This window comes from Cetorhinus maximus, chromosome 11 (assembly GCF_964194155.1).
Source record: "Cetorhinus maximus chromosome 11, sCetMax3.hap1.1, whole genome shotgun sequence".
NCBI lineage: Eukaryota > Metazoa > Chordata > Chondrichthyes > Lamniformes > Cetorhinidae > Cetorhinus > Cetorhinus maximus.
In genome coordinates, this window is record NC_135889.1 from 107,957,170 (window position 1) to 107,984,036 (window position 26,867).

The window sequence follows — 26,867 nt, forward strand, 5'->3', positions numbered from 1 at the left end:
TGACTGTTAGCCCGAGCTTCAAGAAGCAGTATGACAGCCACATCTAAACTGGTGTAATCTCGGCTTCTGACCTGGGAGGCACATGGCCAGTTTTGTGGGTGGGTCAGCTTTGGGCGAACAGACTGCTAAACAGTATTAAAGGCCATGGATGCTTAAGCTTAAAGTAGTTATGGCCACAACTCATGTTTAAAATTCCACAATATTTTGTGCTATTTCATTCAATTCCATTCAGTTTACAGAGATTGACTGAAAATCATGCAGAAACTCAAGGTCATTCGGTATTGTGGAATTGAGCAATATAGAGCTGAAAGGCCCCAGGCTTGATCTCCAAACTTTAGTGTGCTATCTCATCTGAACCAAGGTCAACAGCTTACAATTAGCTTCACTACTCCTGGACTAGAGGGACCATAAATCTGCCTGGGTGAACCCTGCCAAACAGCCTAAAGGGTCTGAACATAAGATTAGATCTGGATCAGGCTTGGTTGTGAATGCCTCCATATTTGGATAGCTTGCTGGCACTGATTCTTTAGCCTCACTGATGCAAAATTGGATTCTTGGGTAAGATGTCAAAGGCCTACTGCTGCCTGTTGAACTATACCCCTATTATGAGTCAGCATCTTCAGGAGATGAGAAGACAATTCCACAGGATGCTGGGGTTGGGGAGGGAGGAAAGAAATTGCAATTATATTCTAGAAGAAAAACAGAAATGTAGTAAAAATGAATAGGGGGATAAAAGGCCATCTCTTCTTGTCAAACAATCTCAACTTATCCTTGAGACTTGGGAGGCAATTTTAACTTGACTAGCCTGGTGGGAAACCCATGAAATCAGTAGGACACTGATTTTACAACCCATCAAATATTGTTCATTGACTTCAATAGGGAGTGGATGTAAAACCAATATTACACTCAATCTTGTCATTTTCCCACTGGCAAACTTGGTTAACTTTGTGCCCTCTGCGCCTGTCATTCATTATCTTACCATCTGAGTGACACAGAAGCAATGCTTGAAGTTATGGAAGGGAATGTTGTTATAATGGCGATACACCTCAAAGAGGAACTGTTGCAGGACCTCCATTTCAATGTTGAATTTGCTCATAAAATTCAGGTCTATGTACATCAGTTGAAGAAGCACCATGATTTCCGCGTCTTCCCATTGCCTGGTATAAAAGGAATAATGAAGTTATCATCAAATCATCACCAGTACCAATAAAAAGAAACACTTAGGGTGCATATGCACTCTGCTACCAGTCTGAAACTTGGAGACCTCAAGGTCAGGCTCCAGCCTGCCGGAACCAGATTTATATTGCCTGGCTAGAACTGTGACAGCCAGACCCAGGAGGAGATAGTTCACAGGTCTGGAGGCACCCACATGTGGGCAGAGTTCTCTCCCAACAACGAAAAATGTAAATGTTTAGAAAATGGGAAAGGGAGAAGCTCTCCTCTCTTCTCTCCTCTCTAAACATTTAAATTGATGCTCTGTGGATTAAGATGTGCCCAAAGGGTCCACTGAACCTCAAACAAGCAGCGATTCCTTGATATTTAATAAAGGAACACAAGAAAGATTGTCTGGCAGCATCGGCGGAGAAGAAATCAGTTAACGTTTCGAGCCTTCATGGCCCTTCGGCAGAACTGCAGCATAGTTTCAACAAGGGAGAAATATAAATTGGTTTAAGGTGGGTGGGGGGGGTGGAAGAGACACATTGAGGGTGTGGTGTGAGCAGATAATCAAAAGATGTCACAGACAAAAGGGTCAAAGAGGTATTGAAGGTGGTGGTCTTTGTCTGAGAAAAGTGCTAATTAAGAATGGAAAACAGGATATTCAAAGTACAGCTCTAGTGGGGGTGGGGTGGAAAGACTAAAGGTTTTAGTTTTAGATTTAAAAATAATGGAAATAGGTGGGGAAAGAAGAATCTATATAAATTATTGAAAAAAAAGCGGGTGGAGGGGGAAAAAAAACAGGGTGGGGATGGGGGGAGGGGGAGTTTAAGATCTAAAGTTGTTGAATTCAATATTCAGCCCAGAGGGCTGTAAAGTGCCTAGTTGGAAGATGAGGTGCTGTTCCTCCAGTTTGCGTTGGGCTTCACTGGAACAATGCAGCAAGCCAAGGACAGACATGTTGGCAAGAGAACAGGGTGGAGTGTTAAAATGGCAAGCGACAGTAACACTCCACCCTGTTCTCTTGCCAACATGTCTGTCCTTGGCTTGCTGCATTGTTCCAGTGAAGCCCAACGCAAACTGGAGGAACAGCACCTCATCTTCCGACTAGGCACTTTACAGCCTTCTGGGCTGAATATTGAATTCAACAACTTTAGATCTTAAACTCCCCCTCCCCCCATCCCCACCCCGTTTTTTTTCCCCCTCCACCCACTTTTTTTTCAATAATTTATATAGATTCTTCTTTCCCCACCTATTTCCATTATTTTTAAATCTAAAACTAAAACCTTTAGTCTTTCCACCCCACCCCCACTAGAGCTGTACTTTGAATATCCTGTTTTCCATTCTTAATTAGCACTTTTCTCAGACAAAGACCACTACCTTCAACACCTCTTTGACCCTTTTGTCTGTGACATCTTTTGATTATCTGCTCACACCACACCCTCAATGTGTCTCTCCCGCCCCCCCCACCCACCTTAAACCAATTTATATTTCTCCCTTGTTGAAACTATGCTGCAGTTCTGCCGAAGGGCCATGAAGGCTCGAAACGTTAACTGATTTCTTCTCCACCGATGCTGCCAGACTTGCTGAGTTTTTCCAGGTAATTCTGTTTTTGTTTTGGATTTCCAGCATCCGCAGTAGCTTTTAGCTTTTTGTTTTTAACAAGAAAGATTGTGATGGGAACTGAGACATTGGAAGTGGATGATAAGGGGAGGAACACATTTCATTCAAGCTCCTTATTAAAATTTGTCTTTGGATCACAATGTAGTGACAGGTATTGCTGTGCTGCCAATAATATCACTGCTCACTTCTCTGCCCTCATTCTGCAGGAGAAAAATGAAATTCACTGGTTTGCATGGAGCACAATGGAAGGGGTGGGGTAAGCAAAACTGAACAAAGCTTGAAACAAAATCCCCAAATGCACTTCAACATTAGGATTCGCTTTGAAAATTTATTAGCAATTATTGGCATTGTCGGACATTATTGTGACCTCGAGCTTTTATTGTTATACACTTCAAATAGGCCCCTGCTGGCTGAGAGCTCTCCAAATAGGGTTGCTCCCAGCTTCATCTGATTTATCTATGCTCCCTGTGTGCAGGCCTTATAAATATGAAGAAAAGGACTCCCACATGAGTCTTTGATCACTTTGCAATAGCAATAGTTCACTGTCGAAAGCTGGTGCTACCTAGAATTTATTTTCTTTTCAGAATACATGTTAATTGCGGCCATTGCTTGGGAGCAGTCATATGAATGATAATAAGACATAACTGCTTTCATCCAATTTGATGACTTTAAAAAAACAGGCATAATTAACTGTATTATAGATAAATATTAAACAAAGCCATGAGAATAAACAGCCAACCTAGCTGATTTATGCATTTGAATTCTCAGTAGAAATTAATTATGCATCACCATGGTCTTTAATAGGCATAAGGACAAAAATATGTTTTCCACCAATTTTATAAATTGTTCCCCATCCATTTAAAACATAGAGCAGAATTTTAGGCCTCGTGGGCGGGTGCACGCCCGACCCGATCAGGCGTAAAATAGCGCGAGAAGACATCAGGCGAGCGTCCCAACGTCATCCCACACGCACACAATCTTCAGGTTGGCGGGCACGCACGGGTGTCAGAGCCCCACCCGCCATCTATTAAAAAGTCGCTTAAGGCCATTAAAAGCCTAACTGATCCCAATTTTACGTTGCCCGTGCGATTTCGCATTCGTCGCACGGGCAAAACAGGCAGCCCAAAACAGGCAAAACCTCATAAAGAGCGAAATAAAGAGGGTCAGCAGCATGGCCATTGTGAGTAGTGAAGATAGTTTGCTGCTGGTTGCTCATTTGAACTTGACAGCTTCATCTTTGTTCTGAGCTTCATTCTTAGCATGTTTAGGCTTCATTTCAGGATTCATTGGTGTCTCCAAGGCCCCTGGAGGATGTTGACTGTGTGGACCCTTCTAGGTATCAGATAGCCTTCCCTTACCCAGGTAATGGGGATTATGGTCTCCACTGGGGGCACGTCCTCTGAAGAGGAAGAGAGGGGCAGAAGGGAGAGGAGGCCAGGCATCTCAATGCAGCTTCCAGGGGAGCGACCTGTAGGAGGAGAGGGGCAGGCACAAGGGGTGCAGGGCCAGTAGGTAGTCCAAGGCGGAAGGAGCCGCAGAAGACTCCACTATCCTGCTGCCAGGGTTTACAGGCCGGGATGCAGCTACCTCAATACGTCTGAGGTGCAATGCCGAAGATGGCTCTGCCTCTCCAAGGAGACTGTGGCCTCCATTTGTCATATGATTGGGCCTGAGACCATCTCCAACTGTGTGGCTGGAAACCCCATGCCAGTGGCTCTGAAGGTCACAGTGGCCCTCAATTTCTGTGCCTCCGGCTACTTCCAGGGGGTCAGTGGGGGATCTTTATGGAGTGTCCCAATCAACTGTCCACAGTTGTGTCAAGCTGGTGACAGATGCTCTGTTCAGGTGGATAATGACATTTATTCACTTCTGCACGGGCGAGGCCAGCCAGGCTGAGCTAGCCAGAGGGTTTTCAGCCATTGCTGGGTTCCACCGCATCCAGGGTGCAATCGACTGCACACATGTGGCCACCAAGAGCAGCCTTTTCAACAGGAAGGGATTCCGCTCGACGAACATCCAGGCAGTGTGTGAACACAGGACAGAGATTCTGAAAGTCTGTGCAAGGTACCCTGTCAGCCCCCATGATGCTTATACCCTGAGACACTCCGAGGTGCTGAGGCTAATCAGTGCTCCAGCCCGACTGGATGGATGGCTGCTGGATGACAAGGGCTATCCGTTGAAAAGGTGGTTTACGACGCCTCTCCACTACCCAAGAACAGAGGCAGAGCAGCGATATAATAGGAGTCATGCCTCCACAAGGGTGGTGATAGAAAGGACCATAGGTCTTCTCAAGATGCATTTCCGACACTTGGACCGTTCAGGGGGAGCACCACAATATGCCTCAGAGCAGGTGTCACTGATAGTGGTTGCAATCTGCTCTCTCTGCAATCTGGCACTGGCAAGTGGGCACCCACTGGAGGTAGAGGATCTTGACGCAGCTCCACAGGCCACAGATGATGAATCCAGTAGAGAGTCAGAAGAGGAGCACGGTGAGGAGAATGCTGAGGGTGTGGAGGCAGACTTCTGTAACCTCCAGGGAGGCAGGGAAACCAGGGACACCTTGATCCAATGCTCCTTCAGAAAGGCTGCCAAAGATCTGCTTCCACCTCATGCCAAGGCTGCCACCTCCATCCCAGATGTCTGAAATGACCCATTCATTTGAGCCCAAAGTCCACTCAGTGCCTGTGTAATAAAGTTTAGAGCCACTCACATTCAGCATTAGATATTGGTGTACCCTAGGCCAAAAAATAAAAAGGTGAAGCATATTCAGGCCATTATGACAAAAACAAAATTTATGTCATTTTCACGATCCAAGCAAATTAACAGAACCTCTTGTGTTCAATTCCACACCAGTAAACATAAACAAAACATTACAGAACAGAAGATCACCCGTGGCCAGTCCCTCTTGTGCTCATGGTATCTTAAACTTACATTTGCGAGTGCTACATCCTGGTGCTCCTCCCTTGCTGGCAGCGGCATTGGAGGCGGCCTGCTGACTCTGCTGTCTTGTTGGCCTTGGTGACCTTGGCAGTCGTCCTCCAGCCAGTGGAGCCTGTGCTGGCCCTGCCTGGGAGGGAGCGGCAGGGCCACAGCTGGCATCTCCCCAGTCATCGCAGCCTCAACAGATGCCACAGTCACTGGCAGAGGGGCGGAGAAGCTGCTGCCATCATTCAGAGCACCTTGAGCGGAGCCCGCAGAGGTGATGAGCAGCTCATGCACCAACGTGAGGTCACTCTGGATCTCCCTGCTCACCATTGATGGACAGGCACCTCGCTGGGATACTGGGATACCATCTCCCACACTGGCACTGACCACCTGAGATCATTGCCTGTGTAAGGGCTTGCAGACCCAAGCGCAGCCCCAGAAACTGCTGACTCTGTCCCTGGAACTGCCTCTCCATGAGAGTCGCCACTCTCTCCAATGGAGGAGGCAGTGCACTCAGCCATGAGAGTCACCACGGTGCTTATGCTCCACATGGACTCCTCCACAATGAGACCATGGCACGCATACCCTCATGGATCTCTGCCTGATCCCTCCATACATCCCGCTGGACATCCAGCATCTGCTGCCTAATGGACAACTCCAGAGGTTCATCATCTGCCTTTGACTCAGCATCATCCTGGTCCCCAGCAATCCTCCGACTGCCGGCACCCTGAGTACACTCTGCCTCCTGTTATGAGTCTTTCGGTAAAGCTGAGTTATTTAAAAATCCCAGAGGGAAACTTTAAACAACTGTCATGACCTATATTTTTAAGTGGTATGTTTGAGATGCAATTCTAAATTCAGGAATCAGACCACTACTTCTCAAACTAAATGAAACATTTTACTAATTTATACAGGTTAAATATATACACATGCCTACAAATTACTACCATCATAACTTTTAACAAATTCCCAAACTAATCTCCACTAAGGCAACAGCAACCCATAGGCTTAACCCAACATCAGGCAAAGCATTTTCACCTTATGATCAAAATGAGGTTCCTTTCACTTTGGTTCCTGTGGAGACAGTTGTAGGCTTAAGCTACTTTGATCTTACATTGCCTCTGCCCTGCACACATGAAAACTGCTATTGGTTACATCTAGCACAGCTCATTGAATGTGAATTCTCATTGTATCACCAGTCCCTTTGAACTCCACCTCTTCTAACAATAAAACCCCTTTCATTGTACCAATTTTATTGGTAATATAAACATTGCTTGGTCTCTGCTAGCTGGGTGCCAGATTTTACCCCACTTCTTGAATGCTCTATTCAAAAAATGCAAATGCACTCTACCTCTCTTACATCTCAAAACTATTACACATCAAAGCACCCAGACGAGCTGGCTTTAATCCAATTAAGACACACCCACAGACTAAACCTCTATTTTAAAAGAAAAATATTTTTCAATAATATTATATACATTAATAGTTTCATGGCACTCCGTCTGCTCCTCAAGTGAGAGTGAAGTGCCCTCACCGCTATGCTCCAACATTCTAGCTGAACATCTAACACCCGAGGTGCTGGTATCTGCACTGGTGCCTGGTTCAGAGAACGGGTGTGACGCAGGTGAATCTGAAGCCCAGCGGTCCTCTGGCATCAAGGGTGGCTCTTCGGGGTCCTGCAAATGAGTGTCTGCTGGTGAATCTAAGGGAGAACAATGACATGTCATTAGTTTAAGTCATCACACTGTCACCCTGGTGAGACAATGGAGATCTGCATCATGATGCTATCATCTTTCAATGATCAATGGAGACTCCAGTTTTGAGGCTCCTATCAATGATGAGACTACACAAGAATGTTTACACCATCTGAAACTCTCATCTCTGTGCACTGCACTCTTACCTTCGTCTGGCACCCCAGCCTCTCCATGACCAGCTGACTGAGGTGCATGGCGCTTCTCCAGCTCCAAGGCATCCTGCTCAAGTCTCCTAAGGATTAAGAGGTTTGGGGCCTCCACCTGTCCGTGACTCTCAATATTGTTATGGCTCGTCTTCTCCTGAAAGACAGAAAAGCATTGATTGGTCCACTCTCTACCTGCAGCGCCATTGCAGCCTGGCCAACCCCACCTGAGGAACACCTTGCAGGGCACATCCGAGTCGTGGCCCTCAAGCCACAAAGCACTCAATCCAAGCAGCCAGTGCTCACGCCCTTGGCCAGCTCTGGCGTCATTGGCAGTTGGCACTCAGACTCTAACACCCCTGAGCTCCACGGGGAGACGGCCCGCCCTTAACACTTCACTACACTGATCCATGCCAACACGGTGCTCACCCTTCCCGAGTGCAGCAGGTTATTGAACCATTTGCAGCATTGCACAACGTCGTGGCTGCTGATCTAGGCTGCAGTCTCCTCCCAAGCTTTTTTCGTCAGGTGCGGTGCCCTCCTTCTTCCATCTCTGGGGACACGGGTGTCCCTTCTGGCAACCACCTCCTCCAGGGGGGCTGCAAGGCAGTCATCCAAAAACCGGGGTGGGGGAGGCCTGAGTGCCCACCAGACTTGCCCTTCCGCCTGGCGTCTCCAGCCGCAGTTGAGGCCACAGCTTCGGTCTTCAGCATGCAGAAGATATGTTCTTCCCCAAAAGCCTTGAAGGAGCTGCCTGTGCCGTTTTTAAACCACTCGCCGGGTCGCCATTGGAACCGGTGCCTGACAGGCCCTCGCCTCCGCCTGGCTCTTCGCAACTATTGGGAAGACCAGTTTCACGCTGGACGGGCTTTAATTGGCCAACCAGCATGAAATCGCAGTCAGGGGGCCGATTGAGGGCTGGGGCCCGTTTCCTGGCCAGTCCAGGGCCTGCTGACCACTCGCGCACACCAAGGGTAAAATTCAAGCCATAGAACCTTACAACACAGAAGGAGACTGGGTCTTTGAAAGAGCAATCCAATGAGTTCCAATCCCCTCCTCTTTTCCCATTGTTCTGTATTCCTCACAAAGATTCATGCTTTCTTCTGTTTACTATACACTGAAAGAGTAACAATGGTGACAAGCTGGTAGAGTACACTAACAGCTAAGTTTGGTCCAGAGTCTCAGAGGAATATTCCTGTTCAAAAGTTGGATTATGCTAATGTGCAAAAGTCATGCAAAACAGTCTGTTTGACTGATTTGTTTCAGGACAATCATGAAGAATAAGACAGGATGAGCGATAAGGGGTATTAGCTCCAAATTTTAATTTCAGTTTATGATTTTAACAAAGGCTAAGATTGCAATGATAGGTTCAAATGTGAACTGCACAGCTTCTGACCATTGTCAAGTACGTCACAGCAGCATGAGGAGAGGGCAGCTCAGGAGGACAAAGAGCACAGGAGACATGACCAACAGCCGACTACTCCAACAGAGTCAGCGGTCTGCAGATCCTGGAGTAACAGTGTATGAGTAGCCTCTGGTCAGCAGAGAGGCTGTGACTGGTGCATCATCGGACTGAGGTGGACCTACACTATAGACTGTTCTGCACGATCAGTACCAGAGAAGAGCACCACAAGGGGGTCCTCTACGTGCGAGTTCGTTTTGATATCTACAGGAGGGAACATCTCAGGAATTGGCTGTTTTAGATGGCACTACTTTATTAGGAGTGACTGAAACCCTTCATCACCACTAATCCAGCTTCACAAATTTCAGCCCAAAGTAACACAGCAGAGGCAGTTCAAGTTTCCCCAAGCTGGCAACTTTTCCATGGTTTACAGCATTACTGTGAACATAAAGCTGATGAATGATGCCATTACTTTACCACGCGCACTGGAAAAACCCTTCCAAACGTCTGGGGCTCACTTTGTAGGCAATTACAGGAAGACTGATTGCAGTTTTGGGAGGCAAGTGCAGGTGACAACATGTTGAATTTGACCCCTCCCAATTTAATAACAGCAATTGTTTACTAGTAATTGCCTCTCTCCTACTTGTAACTGTGCTCTTTCACTTTAAGAAGGCCATATTCACCCTGGGAGCATTGGTATATTCTCTTTTAACTAATGTTAAAGTTAGCAATATTTGCACATCAATAGCCGATTTCACAAAAAAACTAAAACATCAACAGTTAACCAGGCATACTCAAATACACACTTCAAATATCTCCGGAACTTCTAAGGGCCACATAATTTTCACATTAAAGGGGCAGGTGTACACGTTGCCTCATTTGATGTTGTAATATTAAAATCAGCATACATTGGGATAATGTAGGGAGTGTCCATAACCCCATATGCTCAGAGCACACTTAACTAACATTGACTCAAATCAGGTGCTGACTAAAACGTGGCCATAACATTGTGAAGCAGCTTGGAAAATAAGTGGGGTTTTTTTATGTTTTGTTATTTCCATGTATAAATCAAACACTCTCGAGCACTGTCCGTCTTTAAATTAAATCAGCTGACCTGAAATGCTAACACCAAACTCATGAATATGCTTACTGGCATGGTGGATAGGGGATGTTGTCAATATAGACTTCCAGAAAGCTTTTGAGACGGTTGCACACCACAGATTATTAACAAAAATGAGGGCACATGAAATTAGAGGTAACTTTATGATGTGGATTGGTAACTGGCCGGGAGGTAGGAGACAGAAGGCAGAATATTACGCCAGCAGGTCTTGATGGTCCCGCCGAGGTCAATGGACTTTTGAATAGCTCGCCACATTTTACGGTCCCGCACCTGCCAAGACGGGGCCATAAAATTCCACCCAGAGAGTAGGGGCAAATGGTTTGGCACGAAGTGACAAGTGACATTTGCCAAGGCTCTGCATTGAGGGCTCAGCTCTTCATCGTGTCTTGGCTGAAGGAATAGAGAATTGTTTATCCAAGTTTTCAGATGACACTCGGTTAGGAAATTTAGGAGGTATCGTAGGTTGTGTGGATGCAAGGAAGAAGTTAGAAAGGGACATGTAAAGTGGGCTGGATTTAATGGAAGAAGGAAACGTGGCTAGGCCCAATTAATTGCAGGAGAAGTCTCCTGGAAGTGGGAAAACCTCCCACAATTAAGTTGGAAGCCAGAAGGGAGCCATTAGGGAAACTTGCCTGTTCATGATGGGATGTCAGTTAAGTTCATTATTGAGCCCATCAACGCCAATTACCCTGAGCCGACCGGAATCAGTGGTGGCTATGGGATTAAATAAGAGGGGCACGGCTTTTCCATGCCCCCTGAAGGCCATCAGCTAAAGCCTTCCAGGTTCACCTGCGGCCTTATGGGGACGGTTGCTTCTTTCAAAGGCACTTAATCGACGGAACCGGAATCAAGAAGGAAGGTAGCTGCTGAAAGCCAGTCCCCTGATCTTGCCTCCAACCCCCCTGCACCCCTCCTCCCATAAACCCCTCCCTGCAGGCAATGGAGAGCTGCCTGCCTCTGATTGATTGGTAGTTCTGGGGGGGCAGGGGGACGCAGGATTTCCACACCCAGGGTCCTAATTCCCAGCGAAGGCCCAAAACAGACTAGTTAAGTGCTTGACATGCAGTTAATTTGGTCAGACCTCTCCCTCAGAAGCGACACAGGTTTTCCATCTATTCTCCAACTAATGGGCTGAACGTGCATCAGTTAAATTCCGCCCAGTGAGTGGACAAAATTAGTGTAGATGAAGTCCAATGTGTGAACATGTCAGGTCATCCATTCTGGACCGAAGGACAAATCAGAGTGGGCCATAACCTCCAACTAGCATCGGAAAGTGCTGGCCTGCAGAAATTAGAAGAAATAAATAGCTACTTACCTGATCTTGAAAATTACGTTGAAACTTCCGTTCACCAGAGCTGCTTGGAGCCTGCATCGAAAGGCCTTGCAGGCCCCAACGAAGTCTAGATCAAGTGTATTCGAGGAGGCCATGACCCCTTTTTTTAACAGCACTTGCTACCGTAAAGCAGGTAAGTTTGAAGGGCCAAGGAAATTGACAGGCCAGCGGAAGGTAAGTGTCAAAGGTGAGTGGACAGGATTTGGGGATTGGGGGTGTCAGGTGGGATGGTCCAGGGATTGTGTGGGGGTTGGTCGGAGGTCCGGGAAGGGTGGGGGTCGGAGGTCCGGGGATGGGGTGGGGCCGAGGTCAGTGGGGGGGCCCCGAGGTCAGAGTAGGGTTCCGAGGTTAGGGGGGTGGGGTCTGAGGTTAGGGGCAGGGCGTCTGAGGTTGGGGTGGGGGCCCTGGGTCGGGGAGGGGTCCAAGGTCAGGCAGGGGTGTTCGAGGTTGGGGGTGGTTGGGGTTGTCTGAGGTCGGGGGCTCCGAGGTTGAGGGGGTCAGAGGTCTGTGGGGGTGTCTGAGGTCGAGGGGGGGCTCCAAGGTTGGTGGGGTTGAGGGGATTCAAGGTCAGGGGGGCGTGGTCTGAGATCTTGGAGGGAGTCCAAGATCTGGGCGGTGGGTGTCAGAGTGATCCGAGGTCGAGGGTCAACCCGAGGTCGGGGGGTTGTCTAAGGTTGATAGGTGTGAGGACAGGGGGGGGCTTGGGGGTTCAAGGTCGGGGGGAGTGTGGGGTATCGGAGGTTGTGGGGCAGCGGAGGGGGTTTGGGGGTAGTCCCGTTGTGTGTGCGCGGTCAGGGGTGTGGGGGAATCCCATGGGGTTGGTCTGGGTCTTTAAATTAGTTACCCAGAAGTTAGAAGAGGTTTTAATTCTCCTAACATTTTCTGGGTAATTATTGGCGTAACCCCAGTGGAACTATCCGAAGTATGCAATTTAAACCGCATCTTTGGATGGTTCCCAGCTCAGCGCAATTGTCCTGAGGAGGTGTGCACTTCTGGGCAATTGCTGTACTAACCCTTACTGGGAACTTGCCAGAGGGATTCTGCAGCGCATCTTTGGGGTACCCCCCAAATCCCAACGCTGGTGAGCACGTAAGTTACAGGAACATTTCCTTAATGGTGAGAGACCAAACATTGAGAAAGAGCAAAAGGATTTGAGGGGTCATGTTGACACATAATGAAAAGCTAGTACACAAGTACAAAAAGTAACCAAGAAGCCAGGAATGTTGGCCCTTGCAATTGAAGAAAGTGTTAAGTGTTGCTTCAGCTTTACAAGTACCATGGGCAGGCCCCATAGGGAGTAATGTGTTTAGTTTTGGGCACCAAACCTCAGGAAAGGACTACTGGCTTTTAAGGGGCACTGCACAGATTTACCAGAACAATACCAGGTTTCAAAGGTAAGATTATGAGGACAGTTTGCATTAAAAAGTTCATATTCCCGACAGCGCAGAAAGTTGAAGGATGATCTAATTCAGGTATTTAACTACCAGCATATGATTTAATCATACATTTTGATGTAATTTTATTTCATTACCTCAGGTTTGCAAATGAAAAATGTTTTTCAATATATTTTCATAAAAGTAGTGCTTCTTTAAGAACTTTCAGGTGTCAATGTTACTAAATATATAATTTCAATTGGTCTGTTCAATTTACGTTCGTCTCTGCAATCTCACTGAGATCATAAGAGATAGGAGCAGGAGCAGGAGTAGGCCATTTGGCCCTTCAAACCTGTTTCACCATTCAATACGACCATGGCTGATCTGATTGTGGCCTTAGCTCCACTTTCCTGCCTGTCCCCCTTAAGCCTTAACTCCCCTGACGTTGAAAAATCTAACTCAGCCTTGAATAAATTCAATGACCCAGCCTATGCTGCTCTCTGTGGAAGAGAATTCCAAAGACTAATGATCCTCAGAGAAGAAATTCCCATTCAACTCCACCTTAAATGGGAGACCCCTTTTTTAAAAATGTGCCCCAGTTCTAGATTCTCCAACAAAAGAAAGCATCCTCCCAGCATCTACCCTGTCAAGGCCCCTTAGAATCTTAAATGTCTCAATAAGATCACCTCTCATTTTTCCAAACTCCAATGAGTATAGGCCCAATCTGCTCAACCTTCCTCATAAGACAACCCCTTCATCCTAGGAATCATCCTAATGAACTTTTTCTCTTCTCCTTCTCTGAACTGCTTCCAATGCAAGTATAAGGAGGCCAAAACTGTACACAGTATTCAAGTTGCAGTCTCACCATTGCCCTGTACAGTTGTAGGAGGACTTCCCTACTTTTATACTCCACCTCCCTTGCAATAAAGGCCAACATTCCATTTGTATTGCGAATTACTTGCCGTACCTGCATGCTAACTTTTTGTGATTTATGTATGAGGATACCCGGATCCCTCTGCATTCTGCAGTCTCTCCATTTCAATAATATTTTGCCTTTCTATTCTTCCTTTCAAAGTGGACAGCCTCACATTTTCGTACATTACACTCCCATCTGCCAAGTTTTTGCCCATTCACTCAGCCTATCCATATCCTTCTGCAGACTCTTTTGCCGGGGTTTTCTGCTCCTGCCCACGACAGGAATTATCACGGGCGGGATGAAAATTTGCCAGACCAGCCTAACGTTCGTCCACTTCGGGTGGGAATTTCTGGTCCCGCGGCAGGTGGGAAAATCCCGCCTCAGCACTTGCATTCCTACCTTTGTATCATAAGCAAATTTGGCTACAATACAGTCTGTCCCTTCATCCAAGTCATTAGTATAGATCATAAATAGCTGAAGCCCCAGCACTGATCCCTGTGGCACTCCACTCCACTAATATATAATACCACAAATTGTATCTAAGCCATAGATATATTATATTGTTTGTTCAGCAAGTTGTATCATCAAGGAGGTTGTTTAGATGAAAACTGAAGAGCAAAGTGATTCTGACAATGAAACATAAGGCATTTATTCAGGAATTTGAATGTTTGCAAATTACATTTTAATAAAGAAACACCTTCCCTCAGCTTAATGTACATACTGCCAGAACAAAGTCTTCATTTAATGCAGCAAAATTCTTTCGAATAGAAGTCAATGATTCTTATCATAATAGATACACAAAGGGATGAAATGAAAGAAGATTAGTGGTGGGAGGTGGTGGCATAGTGGTATTGTCACTTGACCGGTATTCCAGAGACCCAGGGTAATGCTCTGGGGGCCTGGGTTTGAATCCCACCATGGCAATGGTGAAATTTGAATTCAATAAAAATCTGGAATTAAAAGTCCCATGAAGCCATTGTCAATTGTTGTAAAAACCCATCTGGTTCACTAATGTCCTTTAGAGAAGGAAATCTGCTGTCCTCAACTGGTCTGGCCTACATGTGACTCCAGACCCACAGCAAAGTGGTTGACTCTTAGCTGCTCTCTGAACAAGGGCAATTAGGGACGGGCCATAAATGCTGGCCAAGCCAGCGATGCCCACATCCCATGTACAAATTTTTTTAAAAATTAGGTTATGAATCACATTAGGGCAGAATTTTCCGTTGTATGGGGGTGGGGGGATAGAGTGGGTGTGGGCATGTACCCGATTGGGTCCACGCCGCCATTTTACATGGGTGGGCCAATTAAGGCCCGCCCAGCGTATTTGTCGACTCCCGTGGATAGCGGGAGTGTGTGGGCGGCGCAGGGTCCAATGGTGACCCGGCAGTCTGTTAAAAAGAAGGCCTGGCAGCCTCCTGCAGGCTGGTGACAATGGAAAATTTAAGGGCGCGCCACAGGGCGTCGGCTGAGCAGGACACGCTGGAGGGAAGGGCAGAGGAGCAGGGCAGGCTGCAGGGTCTGCCCTAGGAGCAGGGCAGGCTGCAGGGTCTGCCACAGGAGCAGGGCAGGCTGCAGGGTCTGCCACAGGAGCAGGGCAGGCTGCAGGGTCTGCCACAGGAGCAGGGCCAGGCTGCAGGGTCTGCCACAGGAGCAGGGCCAGGCTGCAGGGTCTGCCACAGGAGCAGGGCCAGGCTGCAGGGTCTGCCACAGGAGCAGGGCCAGGCTGCAGGGTCTGCCACAGGAGCAGGGCCAGGCTGCAGGGTCTGCCACAGGAACAGGCCAGCGGGGTGGGGTGGGCGGGGGGGGGGTCAATGCCCCCCTCGTTTTTCTGATGACTGCCTTGCTGCCCTCCTCGAGGAGGTGGCAGCACGGCGGGAGGAGTTGGTCCCCCAGGATGGGAGAAGGAGGCCCCCCCACATGACCAAACGTGCCTGGGAGGCGGTGGTGGAGGTGTTGAGCTCCCGCGACGTGGTGCGGTGCACCTGGATCCAGTGCTGTAAGCGCTTCAATGATTTGCTGCGCTCTGGAAGGGCGAGTACCATGTTGGCCTTGGCCATTTAACCCAGCAGGTAGCCTTAGCCTTTGAGCCCCCCCACAACCCCCCCACCCACCCACCCCCACCCCCACCCCCACCCAAGTCTTACTGTCGTGACGGCATTGAATCATGTTGGGCATTTTTCCTACACTAGGTGGGCAAGCAGATAGTGTCCATGCTTAGATCAGCCTGAGTGGTTCATGAAGAGGTGAGTTCTCCCTTGCACCGTGCGTTGCTCTTAGTCGCACATGACTAACCTGGGGGCAACCTGCAGGAGATGCAGATCGGCCCATACTCAGAACTCCAGCATATGCCCTGTTCATGGTGATGAGATGGTGGAAGGGGAGCCTCAAGGTGTGGTGGCCAAGAACCATCTGCTGCCCTCGACGCTGCACGTAGTTGCGCTTCCTTGCTATTGGAGCAAAGACCATGTGTTTCCTAAAGTGATGTACGCAGAATGTGTCCAAGGTGGCCGTTGGGGAGGTTGGGAGCAGGCGTACTATCTTTGTGTGACTGATCAGCAGTAGCGGGGAGAGGAGGCACTGGAGGCCTGATATGGGCCACAGTGGTTGGGGTGTGGTGTGCACATGCAGAGTCCATGTGCAAATTGCCACAATGAATGGTGTTCTCTCTTTCTCAGGAGAAGAATGCTCATAACGCTTCAGAGCGTTCGAGGACTGGAGGCGACCAGGCTCACCATCTCATGTTAAGCCGCTTTGAGCAGGAGGCCCTGGAGCTGGAGAGGCGCCATGCACACAGGTCAACTGGTGTCGGTGAGGCTGGGGTGGAACGGCCAAGTATTTGCATCTGCAAACGGAAACGTAAAGCACCTTAGGCACACCACAGGTTTCTCACTGGTGCTTTTATGTTGGCCCAAGATTAGGTCCTTACAGTTTATTTTTTGCTTGCTTACAGTATTGTTTTGCAAATTGGGAGAACATCTGATGTTAAAATTAAATATTAGATGTGTGACCATGGCTGAGGGTGGCTCGTTTGTTCTGCATGTGTATGTTTAAGAAAAATATCATGAGTGTTTCTTTGGACATTCAAATTTATGTCCACGGCCCTTAGTTCCTACTGATGACCTGGCAGATTTTGCACTTTGGTGTTGGGTATGGAAGCGCCAGGCAAGGCTGGTCCTGCTGATCCATCTGTGTGGAGCTAGCTGAAGGTTCGTTGGATTAAAGCATCCCAGGTGTCCCTGCCTCCTTGGTGTAGTCCCGGGTCAGTATCTACCCCCTCAGTATTTCCCTGTACATGCTCATCCTCAGAATCACTGCTGGACTCATCATCTGCAGCCGCATCCACTGCGTCGACGTCTTCATCGTCCACAGCCTCCCCCCTTTCCAGCGCAAGATTATGGAGAGCACAGCATGCAACCACTATCACCAACACACGATCTGGGGGGTACTGGAGTGCGCTCCCTGAGCGGTCCAGGCATTGGAAGCACATCTTGAGAAGACCGATGGCTCTCTCCATCACAGTCCTTGTGGAGCCGTGGCTCCTATTGTAGTGCTGCTCAGCTTCTGTTCTTGGATGGCAGAGAGGCGTCATGAGCCACCTTCTGAGGGGATAGCCCTTGTCACCCAGCAGCCATCCATCCAGCCAGGCTGGAGCACTGAAGAGCCCCGGCACCTGGGAGTGTCTGAGGATGTTGGCATCGTGGGAGCTCCCTGGGTACCTTGCACAGACTTGCAGGATCAGCATCCTGTGATCACACACTATCTGCACGTTCATGGAGTGGAAGCCCTTCCTGTTGACCAAGGCACCGGGCTCACCTGCTGGCGCCTTGATGGCCACATGTATACAGTCTATTGCACCCTGGACACGGGGGAAGCCAGCAATGGCCACGAAGCCTCTGGCTCGCTGTGTCTGGCTTGCCTGGTCCCAGCAGAAGTGGATGAAGGTCCACAGAGTGTCTGTGACCTGCTTGACACAAGTGTGTACAGCTGATTGGGAGACACTGCAAAGATAACCCACCAAGCCCTGGAAGGAGCCAGAGGCATGGAAGTTGAGGGCAGCTGTGACCTTCAGAGCCACTGGCATGGGGTGTCCACCCACACAGTTAGGGGAGATCTCAGGGCCAATCATCTGACAGATGTAGTTGACTGTTTCCCTTGACACTCCTTCGGCACTGTACCTCAGACATATTGAGGTAGTTGCTTTGCTGCTTGTATACCCTGGCAACAGGATAGTGGCGTCTTCTGCGGCCCCTTCCACCTTGGACTACCTCTTGGCCCTGCGCCCTTTGTGCCTGCACCTGTCCTCCCAAAGGTGGCTCCCCTGGAGGCTGAATGTGCACTCCTGGCCTCCTCCTCCTTCTAGCTCTCCCTTCCTCTTCAGAGGAGCTGCCTCCAGTGGACATGTCAGATCCCATACCCAGGCTAAGGGGAGGCCTCCAGAAAGCTGCAGGCCCACTAAAGGTTCCTGACTGCAGAGTGCTGAGCTGAAGGTTCAAAGTACACAAAAAGCTGCTGGAATGTGGTCTGAATTGCTACAGATCACACAGGCAAGTTTGAAATACTTTCTCCAATAAATACTCCACAAAGTAGACTGAAGACCCCACTGACCCCTCTTATCCCGTCCGTGGATGAGGTTCATTAAAAAGTCTCTTACCCGCCTGCCCGTTGCGCCCATGCGCTGACCCGAAGATCACACGGGCGCCTAAAAATCGCCATTGATTGACAACTAAGGCGCTTTAACTGGCCTGTTAATTAATGACGGGCGCGCGTCAGACTTCATTGCGCGCCCACCTAGTGAAATATCGTGATGGCACACGGTGACATCGGGACACTCGCCCACCCGTACGTCAAACTGAAAATTCTGCCCGTAGTGTCAACATGTAGTTACAGCAAGTAATTAGGAAGGCAAATGGAATTTTAGCCGTTATTGCAAGAGGGATGGAGTATAAAAGTAAGGGTGTCTTGTTACAACTATACATAGGTGAGACACAGCTGGAGTACAGTTTTGGTCATCTTAAGGAGGGATATAATTGCATTGGATGCTGCTCAGAGAAGGTTCAGTCGGCTGATTCCTGGGATGAAGGGGTTTTCTTACAAGACATAATTGAGCAGATTGAGCTTATCTGGAGTTTAGAAGAATAAGAGGTGATGTTATTGAAACATATAAGATTCTCAAGGCCTATGACAGGTAGATCCTGAGAGAACCTTTCCCCTCATGGAGGAATCTAGCAATAGGAGAACAGAGTTTCAAAATAAGGCCTCTCCCATTCAAGATAGAGATGAGAAGGAATTTCTTCTTTCAGGGGGTCGTTAGTTTTTGGAATTCCCTTCCCCAGAGAGCAGTGGGCGCTGGGTCATTAAATGTATTCAAGGCCGAGTCAGACAAATTTTTGATCTACAAAGGAGTCGAGGGATATTGGGGTGGGGGTGGGGGTGGGGGTGTGGGGAGGGAAGGCAGGAAAGTGGAGTTATGGTCACAATCAGAGCAGCCCTGGTCTTATTGAAAGGTAGAGCAGGCTCAAGGGACCAAATGGCCTACCCCATTCCTATTTCTTGTGTTTTTATGTTAGATTATATATTATGAAGGGGGTTCTGATGAAAAGGTAATTGTTTGAAATGTTAACTCAGTTTTTATCTTCACAGATGCTGCCTGACCTGCTGAGTATTTCCAATGTTTTCTGTTTTTATATTACTTCCTTTAATCTTTCACTGCCATGTGTTTCCTACATTACAACAGTGACTACACTTCAAAAGTACTTCATTGGCTGTGAAGCACTTTGGGATGTCCTGAAGTTGTGAAAAGTGCAATATAAATGCAAGTTTTGCTGAAAAAGAGACATGCTGTTGAAGCTTTTTGTCTTGTACTCATCAGGACAGGAACAAGAATGCCAAATTTCAAAGGGAGGACCAATTTATACTGCATGAGGAAAGGTGTGCTGATTGGTTGGTAAGTTAGCTCTGAATGGCCGAGATATTGCAATGGTGCATGCACCATGGAGCTACTGTCCCATAGGCTTTTGTTTATTCAAAAAAGATATAATGACTGAACATATCCCTTTTGTTTACAGAGGACAGGTCCCTGCATCTGAATATATGTAGCTTCTAGCAAGTTTAAGTGAGCTACATTGTGAGCCTGACTCATAATCCTAAATCAGTTGTTAGAGTAATTCTTAGCACCTTTGGGATCATTGCTCACTATGTATAGCGCATACTCATGAATGAACCTTTGGACCTGAAGCGTGCCCAGTCTACCGCAAATTACCCTGGAAGGATAATTTGAGCAACAGTGAAGCAAGCCATTTCATGTTGTTACTATACAGTGGCAACATGACTGGTGTTTTCCACTAACAGGGTACTGCCATCAGGCTAGAAAGACATTCTGCCTACCACACAGATCAGTAACGTAGCGTGTGAATTTCAGTGCCGGTATGTAGGCCATACATCCTAACAATTGGCGGATTGTATTAAATAGCACATCCCTTCAGCTGTTCGCAATAGGCAAATTACTGACCATACTCAGCCAACCTGTGCTCGCAAAACTCAGAACATAATGTCTAACATTAGATGTGATTCCACAATTGGGGAGCATTTGCTGAACAATCTAAGAATTACACTAACAAGCAAGTTAAGATCTTCAGTCAGGCTCATAATGTGGCTCGCTTATGCTTGCTAGAAGCTACGTATAAACATATTGATGAAAAATGTGACACTTTCTGTCGAAGCTTTTCGTCATTTTGCATTCACAAGAAAAGACCAATGTCAGGGGAAATAACATATTTATATTATATGAAAAGAAAGTGCTTATTGGTTGGCAAGTGAACTCGGATTGGTAGAGGCATTGCCTTGCAGAATGCACCACTTGATTGTGACTGACAGTTAATGGGCCTAAGGCCGCCACCTTTGGACCTGAAGTGTGCCCAGTCTACCACAAATTACATTGCCAAGTATTGTTTTGAAATTTAAACCAGGCAGCTTGACTATGATTGGTCAAGATATTGCCCTGGGGATTGAACCAATGAATAGCAGTCACTTATTTTGTTTAGCTGAAACAGGTGCAATGTATGTACATGTTCTTTCTGTCTGCAAAGAACAGGGCCCTGCATATTATTATATGTAGCTTCCAGTATACACAAATGCACCACACTGTGAGCCAGCTTGACAATCTAAAAGTGGTTGCCAGCGTAATTCTTAGCACACTGAGGATTATTTAACAAATGTTGTCCAATCGCGAAATTACATCGAATGTTTTGAGTTTTGCAAGCATGGGGTGGTTGGCTATGGTCTGTACCTCGTCCGTTGCGAACAGTGGAAGGGACATGCTGTTCGATACAATCCGCCAGTCTTTGGGACGTATGGCCTATATATCTAGCATCACACTTGCGCTGAAATTAGTACACCACATTACTCATTTTTGTGATAGGCAGAATGTCTTTTTGTCTTGACAGCAGCTGTCTGTTAGTGGCAAATAACACTTGTGTTGCTACTGCATAGTAGCAGCGTGAAACAGCTAGCTTCACCTGTTGCTCTTCCAGGGTAATCTAAGGTAGACTGGGCATTTTTCAGGCCGAAAGGGATGGCCTTGGGCCCGTTCATGAGTTTGTGCAATATGAAATGAAATCATGAAATGATCTGATCAGGGTAGCCATTATCCCGCAGGATGTCTTTGATGTGCCTTATTTCAGCATCAAGTTTCCATCGTGAGCAAATGGCTCAGGCCCTATTTATGAGATTGCCAGTAAGGCCAATTTTATAGCGCGGGGAACTGTAAAAGTCCCAACGCATGTATTGACCAGTGAAGGTTGGCTTGCGGTAGACTGTAGTAGAAAACTCCCAGCAGATTTCTCAACTAGTATGTCAAGGAAAGAGTTCATTTGACTGCTCCATTTCAAAGGTGAATTTGAGCACAGGATGGAGCCCATTGATAATGCAAGGAAATTATTACGTGCAGCTGCGGGTTTAAATCAAATGCAGTGACCTGTCCTCTGCAGGCAAAGGGAATATGTACAGACATTGTACCTTTTTGATTAAACAAAAGCATGAGGAACAATAGCCACCTGGTGCATTTGCTATAGCAACATCTCAAACAGCCTGACTTGCCAACCAATTAGCACCCATTTCCCCATGCAGTATAAATTGTTGTTCCCTTTAAAATTTGGCATTCTTGCATCTGTCCTGATGAGTGCAAAATGAAAAGCTTCAACAGCATTTCTTTTTTTTTCAGTCATACTCGAGTTCTGTACAACCATGCAACTATTAATGCAAGCGTTTCTTTCCTTACACATTGGCACCAATCCTAACTGGGAGAGGTGTGCAGAGTGCAGGAGCTGAGGCACAAGGGAATCCCTCATGATGTCATTGGTGGGATGCCCAAGCAATTTCAAGTCCCACTCCGGGGACTTCAGCACAATAATTTAGGTTTACACTCCAGTGCAGTACTGAGGGAGCGCTACACTGTCAGAGGAGTCGTCTTTCAGGTGAGATGTTATGCCGAGGCCTTCTCGATCCTCTCAGGTGGATATAGAAGATTCCATGGTACCATTTCAAAGTCGAGCAGAGGAGATACCCTTGATGTCCTGGCCAACATTTATCTCTCAATCAACATCATTAAAATCAGATTATCATACTTATCACTCTGGTGTTTGCTGTGGCTACCATGTTTCCTATATTACAACAGTGAATGCACTTCAAAAATACTTCACAGGGCCATAAATTGTTTAAGGACATCTTGAGGCTGTGAAAGATACTATATAAATGCAAGTATTTCTTTTTATTACATGCTTCCTGCACCCAGCCTGGCTCCCCATCAATGTTAGCATTCTTGTTTCCGCCATTCTTCACAGGTGCTTTGAGCTTCAGTCACTGATAAAGATATTTTTTGGGTAACTCATGCTAAAATTGTACACTAACTTTACTCACTTAGAAAATGCTTAAATATTTGAATTTTGTTTCATTTCTCTGAACCTAAAAGTTTAAATTGAGAATATAGGTACTTAGAAATAAAAACTGGCAGTAATTTCACCACAGGGAACTTCCAAAACCCTCAAACATCCTACAGTGCTCTACTCCATGCTTTTACAATCTAAAATATTGGTTCTTCTTTGGTTGGCTTCAACAATCTTCTTCTGATCTTCTATGTCATTGTTTCCTGGTAATTAATGAATGGTTACAACATGCCCCTCCTAATTAAAGGGTTGAAAATATTTTTTAAAGTTTCAAGATTTACATATGACGAGTTTGGGATGTTATTTGTACTTCAGTGTGGAGACTTTTTGTATAATGAGGTGCCACATTGGACACTGACAACCTGCATACCTGATGTCGAGGTGTGATGGAGCCCATACTGAAGGCTATATAAGAGTGATGTAATCACTGCTGATATATGTAAACTGCTATTTTATCAACTTATAAGCAACATTTAATAGGAACTAACATGGTATATTGCTTGAAATTGACCAATATATAGGGTTAACACATAATTCATAAAGAGTCCAAGAAGATTCTCCCAATGAGATCACAGAGTACTCACACTGAACCAAGCCTGTCAACTATTAATTCAGAATACAGATAGGCTTTCAATTTGACAAATAATAGTCTCATATTATCATTCGGTTGAGTTATACAATTAATTGATACTGTTCGGGTACATTGTACAGTTTTGGTCTCCTTATTTAAGAAAGGATATAAATGTGTCAGAAGCAATTCAGAGAAGGCTCACTCGACTGATACCTGGGATGGGAGGGTTCTCTTTTGAGCAAAGGTTGGACAGGCTGGGCCTGTGTCCATTGTAGTTTAGAAGACTGAGAGGTGATCTTATTGAAATATATAAAATCCTGCAGGGACTTTAAAGGATAGATGATGAAGGGATGTTTTCCCTTGTGGGACAGACTAGAACTAGAGGACACAGTTTAAAAATAAAGGGTCTCCCATTTAAGATGGAGAAGAGAAGAATTTATTTTTCTCAGAAGGTTGTGAATCTTTGGAACTCTCTTGTCTGGAGAGTGGTGGAGGCAGAGTTAATGAATATTTGTAAGGCAGAGGTAGATAGATTCTTGACTAACAAGGGAGTCAAAGGTTATTGGAGGTAGGCAGAATGTGGAGTTGAGGCCACAATCAGATCAGCCAAAATCGTATTGAACTGCAGAGCAGGCTCGAGGGGCAGAATGGCCTACTCCTGCTCCTAATTTGTATGTTTGTATGTTCTTAAGATTAAAACTTGCTGTTGCAAAAAGCAAAGGCTTGCATACCAGTTATCGAATGTTGGTGTCTTCAGGTACTGTCTGACTTCCTCTGTGACCTCCAGACTGCTGCATTGAAAAGGAATGAGTAATATATTAACAAAAAAAAAAAATCTCATTTTCTCTGTTGACAGCAGTGATGCCTCTGTGATTAAGAACTGGTTTCATTTTTTTCAGTAAAGCAGTTTTCAGCTGGTTCTATCAAGCCTCTATTTCTATTCAAGGCTCTGTTTCTGTTTTAGGAGATAAGGTGATTAAATCCTCTTAGCCAAGCAGAAGGCCATTTGCTCCACTCGAGGATTACAGATTTGGCCAAGTCCTCTCCTCCCTCCACAGTTACGGCATACATTGAGAAAATCTCCAACTGTGTTAAATCAATCTGATTCAAAAACAGCCATGTCACATGTAAAACAGCAAAAATACCAAGAATGAAAAATGTCATTTATCATAATGCAGAATAACCATCAAAATTTGTTTTGAGATTTTTTGTACTAAAGAAAATGAAAACATTTTTCCTGTTCAGGTGTGGTAAGGATTAATTGCTCTTCAGTAAAATACTGAGGAAGATTGCAATGCCAGAGGCTCAAACTTTTCAATGAGATGGTAAACTAAGGCCCAGCTGCCTGTTCAGTTGGATGTAAAAATCTTGTGATACTATTCAGAAAAGAGCAAATAATTCTGCTATCCAGCCAATGTCCTCCACCAGGAGTATTAGTTATCTCATTTGGTATTTGTAGGATCTCGCTGTGCAAATATTGGCTGCTGATTTTGCCAATATAACAACAGTGACTGTGCTTCAAGCTAATTCAATGCTTGTGAAGAGCTTTGGGGTGTCTTGAACATTTGATCAGTCACAAGTCCATTTGACGTTTGTAATCTCTTTCTCATCAAATGCTAAAATCTAAAATCCATTTTTACCAGTACAATCACTCTTGTAGAATGGTAATTGCACAGAAATTCCGCCTGTCAAGTCTGTGCCTGATCTCTGCTAGAGCAATTTAGCCAATTCCCTCCTGAAAGCCATAATTCAATCTGCCTCCACCAGGCTCTCAGGCTGCACATTGCAGATCCTAATCACTCTCTACAGTTAAAAAAATCCTCAAATTGCCTTTGGTTCTTTTGTTAATCCAGGACAAAGCAGCCCACTTGATTGGCACCCCATCCACAAACATTCACTCCCTCCACCACCGACGCACAGTGGCAGCAGTGTGTACCATCTACAAGATGCACTGCAGGAACTCACCAAGGCTCCTTAGACAGCACCTTCCAAACCCATGACCACAACCTTCTAGAAGGACAAGGGCAGCAGATGCATTGGAACACCACCACCTGAAAGTTCCCCTCCAAGCCACACAACATCCTGACTTAGAAATACATCGCCGTTCCTTCACTGTCATTGGGTCGAAATCCTGGAGCTCCCTCCCTAACAGCGCTGTGGGTGTACCTACACCACATGGACTGCAGTGATTCAAGAAGGCACCTCATCACCACCTTCTCAAGGGCAATTAGGGATGGGTAATAAATGCTAGCCTAGTCAGCAATGCCCACGTCCCATGAATGAATTAAAAAAAACAATCCTTCAATCAGTGTCCTCTGGTTCTCAATGCCGATGGGAAAAATTTCTATCAATTCTCTCTTAGACCCTTCATGGTTTTGAACACTATCAAATCTCCTCTCAACATTTTATTTTCTAAGGAGAACACCTCCAGCTTCTCCAATCTATCCATGAACTGAAGTCCCTCATCCCTGGGATCAGTCTTGTTAATGTTTTCTGCACCCTCTCTAATGCCTTCACATTCTTCCTAAAGCATGGTACCAGAATTGGCCACAATACTCCAGTTGAGGCCAAACCAAAATAATGTTTTATCTATGTTCATCATAACTTCCTTGCTTTTATACTCTGTGCCTCTATTTATAAAGCTCAGGATAAGTATGCCTTTTTAACCACTTTCTCAACCTACCCTGCTACCTTCAATGATTTATACACATATTCTCTCTGTTCCTGTGCCCTATTTAGAGTATTTACCCTACATGGTAAAATATGTAGAAGGAAGATTAGTAAATAGCTTCACCACAATGTGTTTCTTGGAATGCACATTACCTCATTTGCAGGTAATTTTCCATTACTTGCTGGCACTCTTCTTTAGTTTTTCTCAAAGAACGTTTGTGATAGAATGGTGAAGGTTTGTTCGTCCCCTCTGTCAGTTCTTTAAATAGTCCTAGCCAGCTGAGGTGTTCGACACTCTGGTGAACATTAAGGAATTTTAATGAGGATGAAACAAAAGGCTGGTATTTGCTGCCAATGGTGAACAAATAATGCCAGCTGTTCATCACACTTACACTTGCCCACAGACTTTCTATGGGCTTTTGAATTGCAACATGTGAAAATCAGAAAACCATTTCAGTGTAAAGCCCTCTACAGTGGGTCGGGAACCTGTGTGAATAGGGCAAGCAACTGTATATCTCTTGAGCCAATGAGATTGGAGAATTCTTAATGAGGTGCGCCGAGTGTGAACCAGGAAATGTCAGTTAGAATAGCTCATTTGATGTCAACTCATGTACAGAAATGATACACAGAGAGGGAAAGAAAGATGGGAGAGATAAAAGAGACAGAAAGGAAAAGTTTTAAATATGTATATTTTTGTTTAATTTTTAAAAACTCCAGCAACAATTGAAATGTGAAGAATTGAGTCTCCACACAAGTAAAATTTAATTTTCAATGCTCAGGAGGCTGCTTGGACTTAATTAAGACTCATCATAACATTAAAATTTTATTTACACTGTTGTAGACAAGCCCTAATTTTACCTGGTACGTTTCTTAGGTATCTAAAATATAATTAGCATAGCTTCACGCCATTCATATGTGCAGTGGTGAGTCTCTCGGTGAGATA

The 26,867-nt window shown here is 46.0% G+C and overlaps 1 protein-coding gene across 1 annotated transcript in view; it reads right to left on the reverse strand.

Annotated features, from left to right (window-relative positions):
* The window catches only part of LOC144686311 (high affinity cGMP-specific 3',5'-cyclic phosphodiesterase 9A), a 60,300-nt gene extending 34,119 nt beyond the window's left edge, over positions 1 to 26,181 (reverse strand). Inside the window, exons 1-3 of the mRNA XM_078551393.1 lie at positions 26,078 to 26,181; positions 23,986 to 24,045; positions 980 to 1,157 (exon numbers count right to left, since the gene is read on the reverse strand). Coding sequence (XP_078407519.1) covers positions 980 to 1,157; positions 23,986 to 24,045; positions 26,078 to 26,100 — 261 coding nt within the window. The 5' untranslated portion in view covers positions 26,101 to 26,181. The remainder of the gene's footprint in view (positions 1 to 979; positions 1,158 to 23,985; positions 24,046 to 26,077) is intronic.
* Between the last annotated feature and the right edge of the window lie 686 nt (positions 26,182 to 26,867).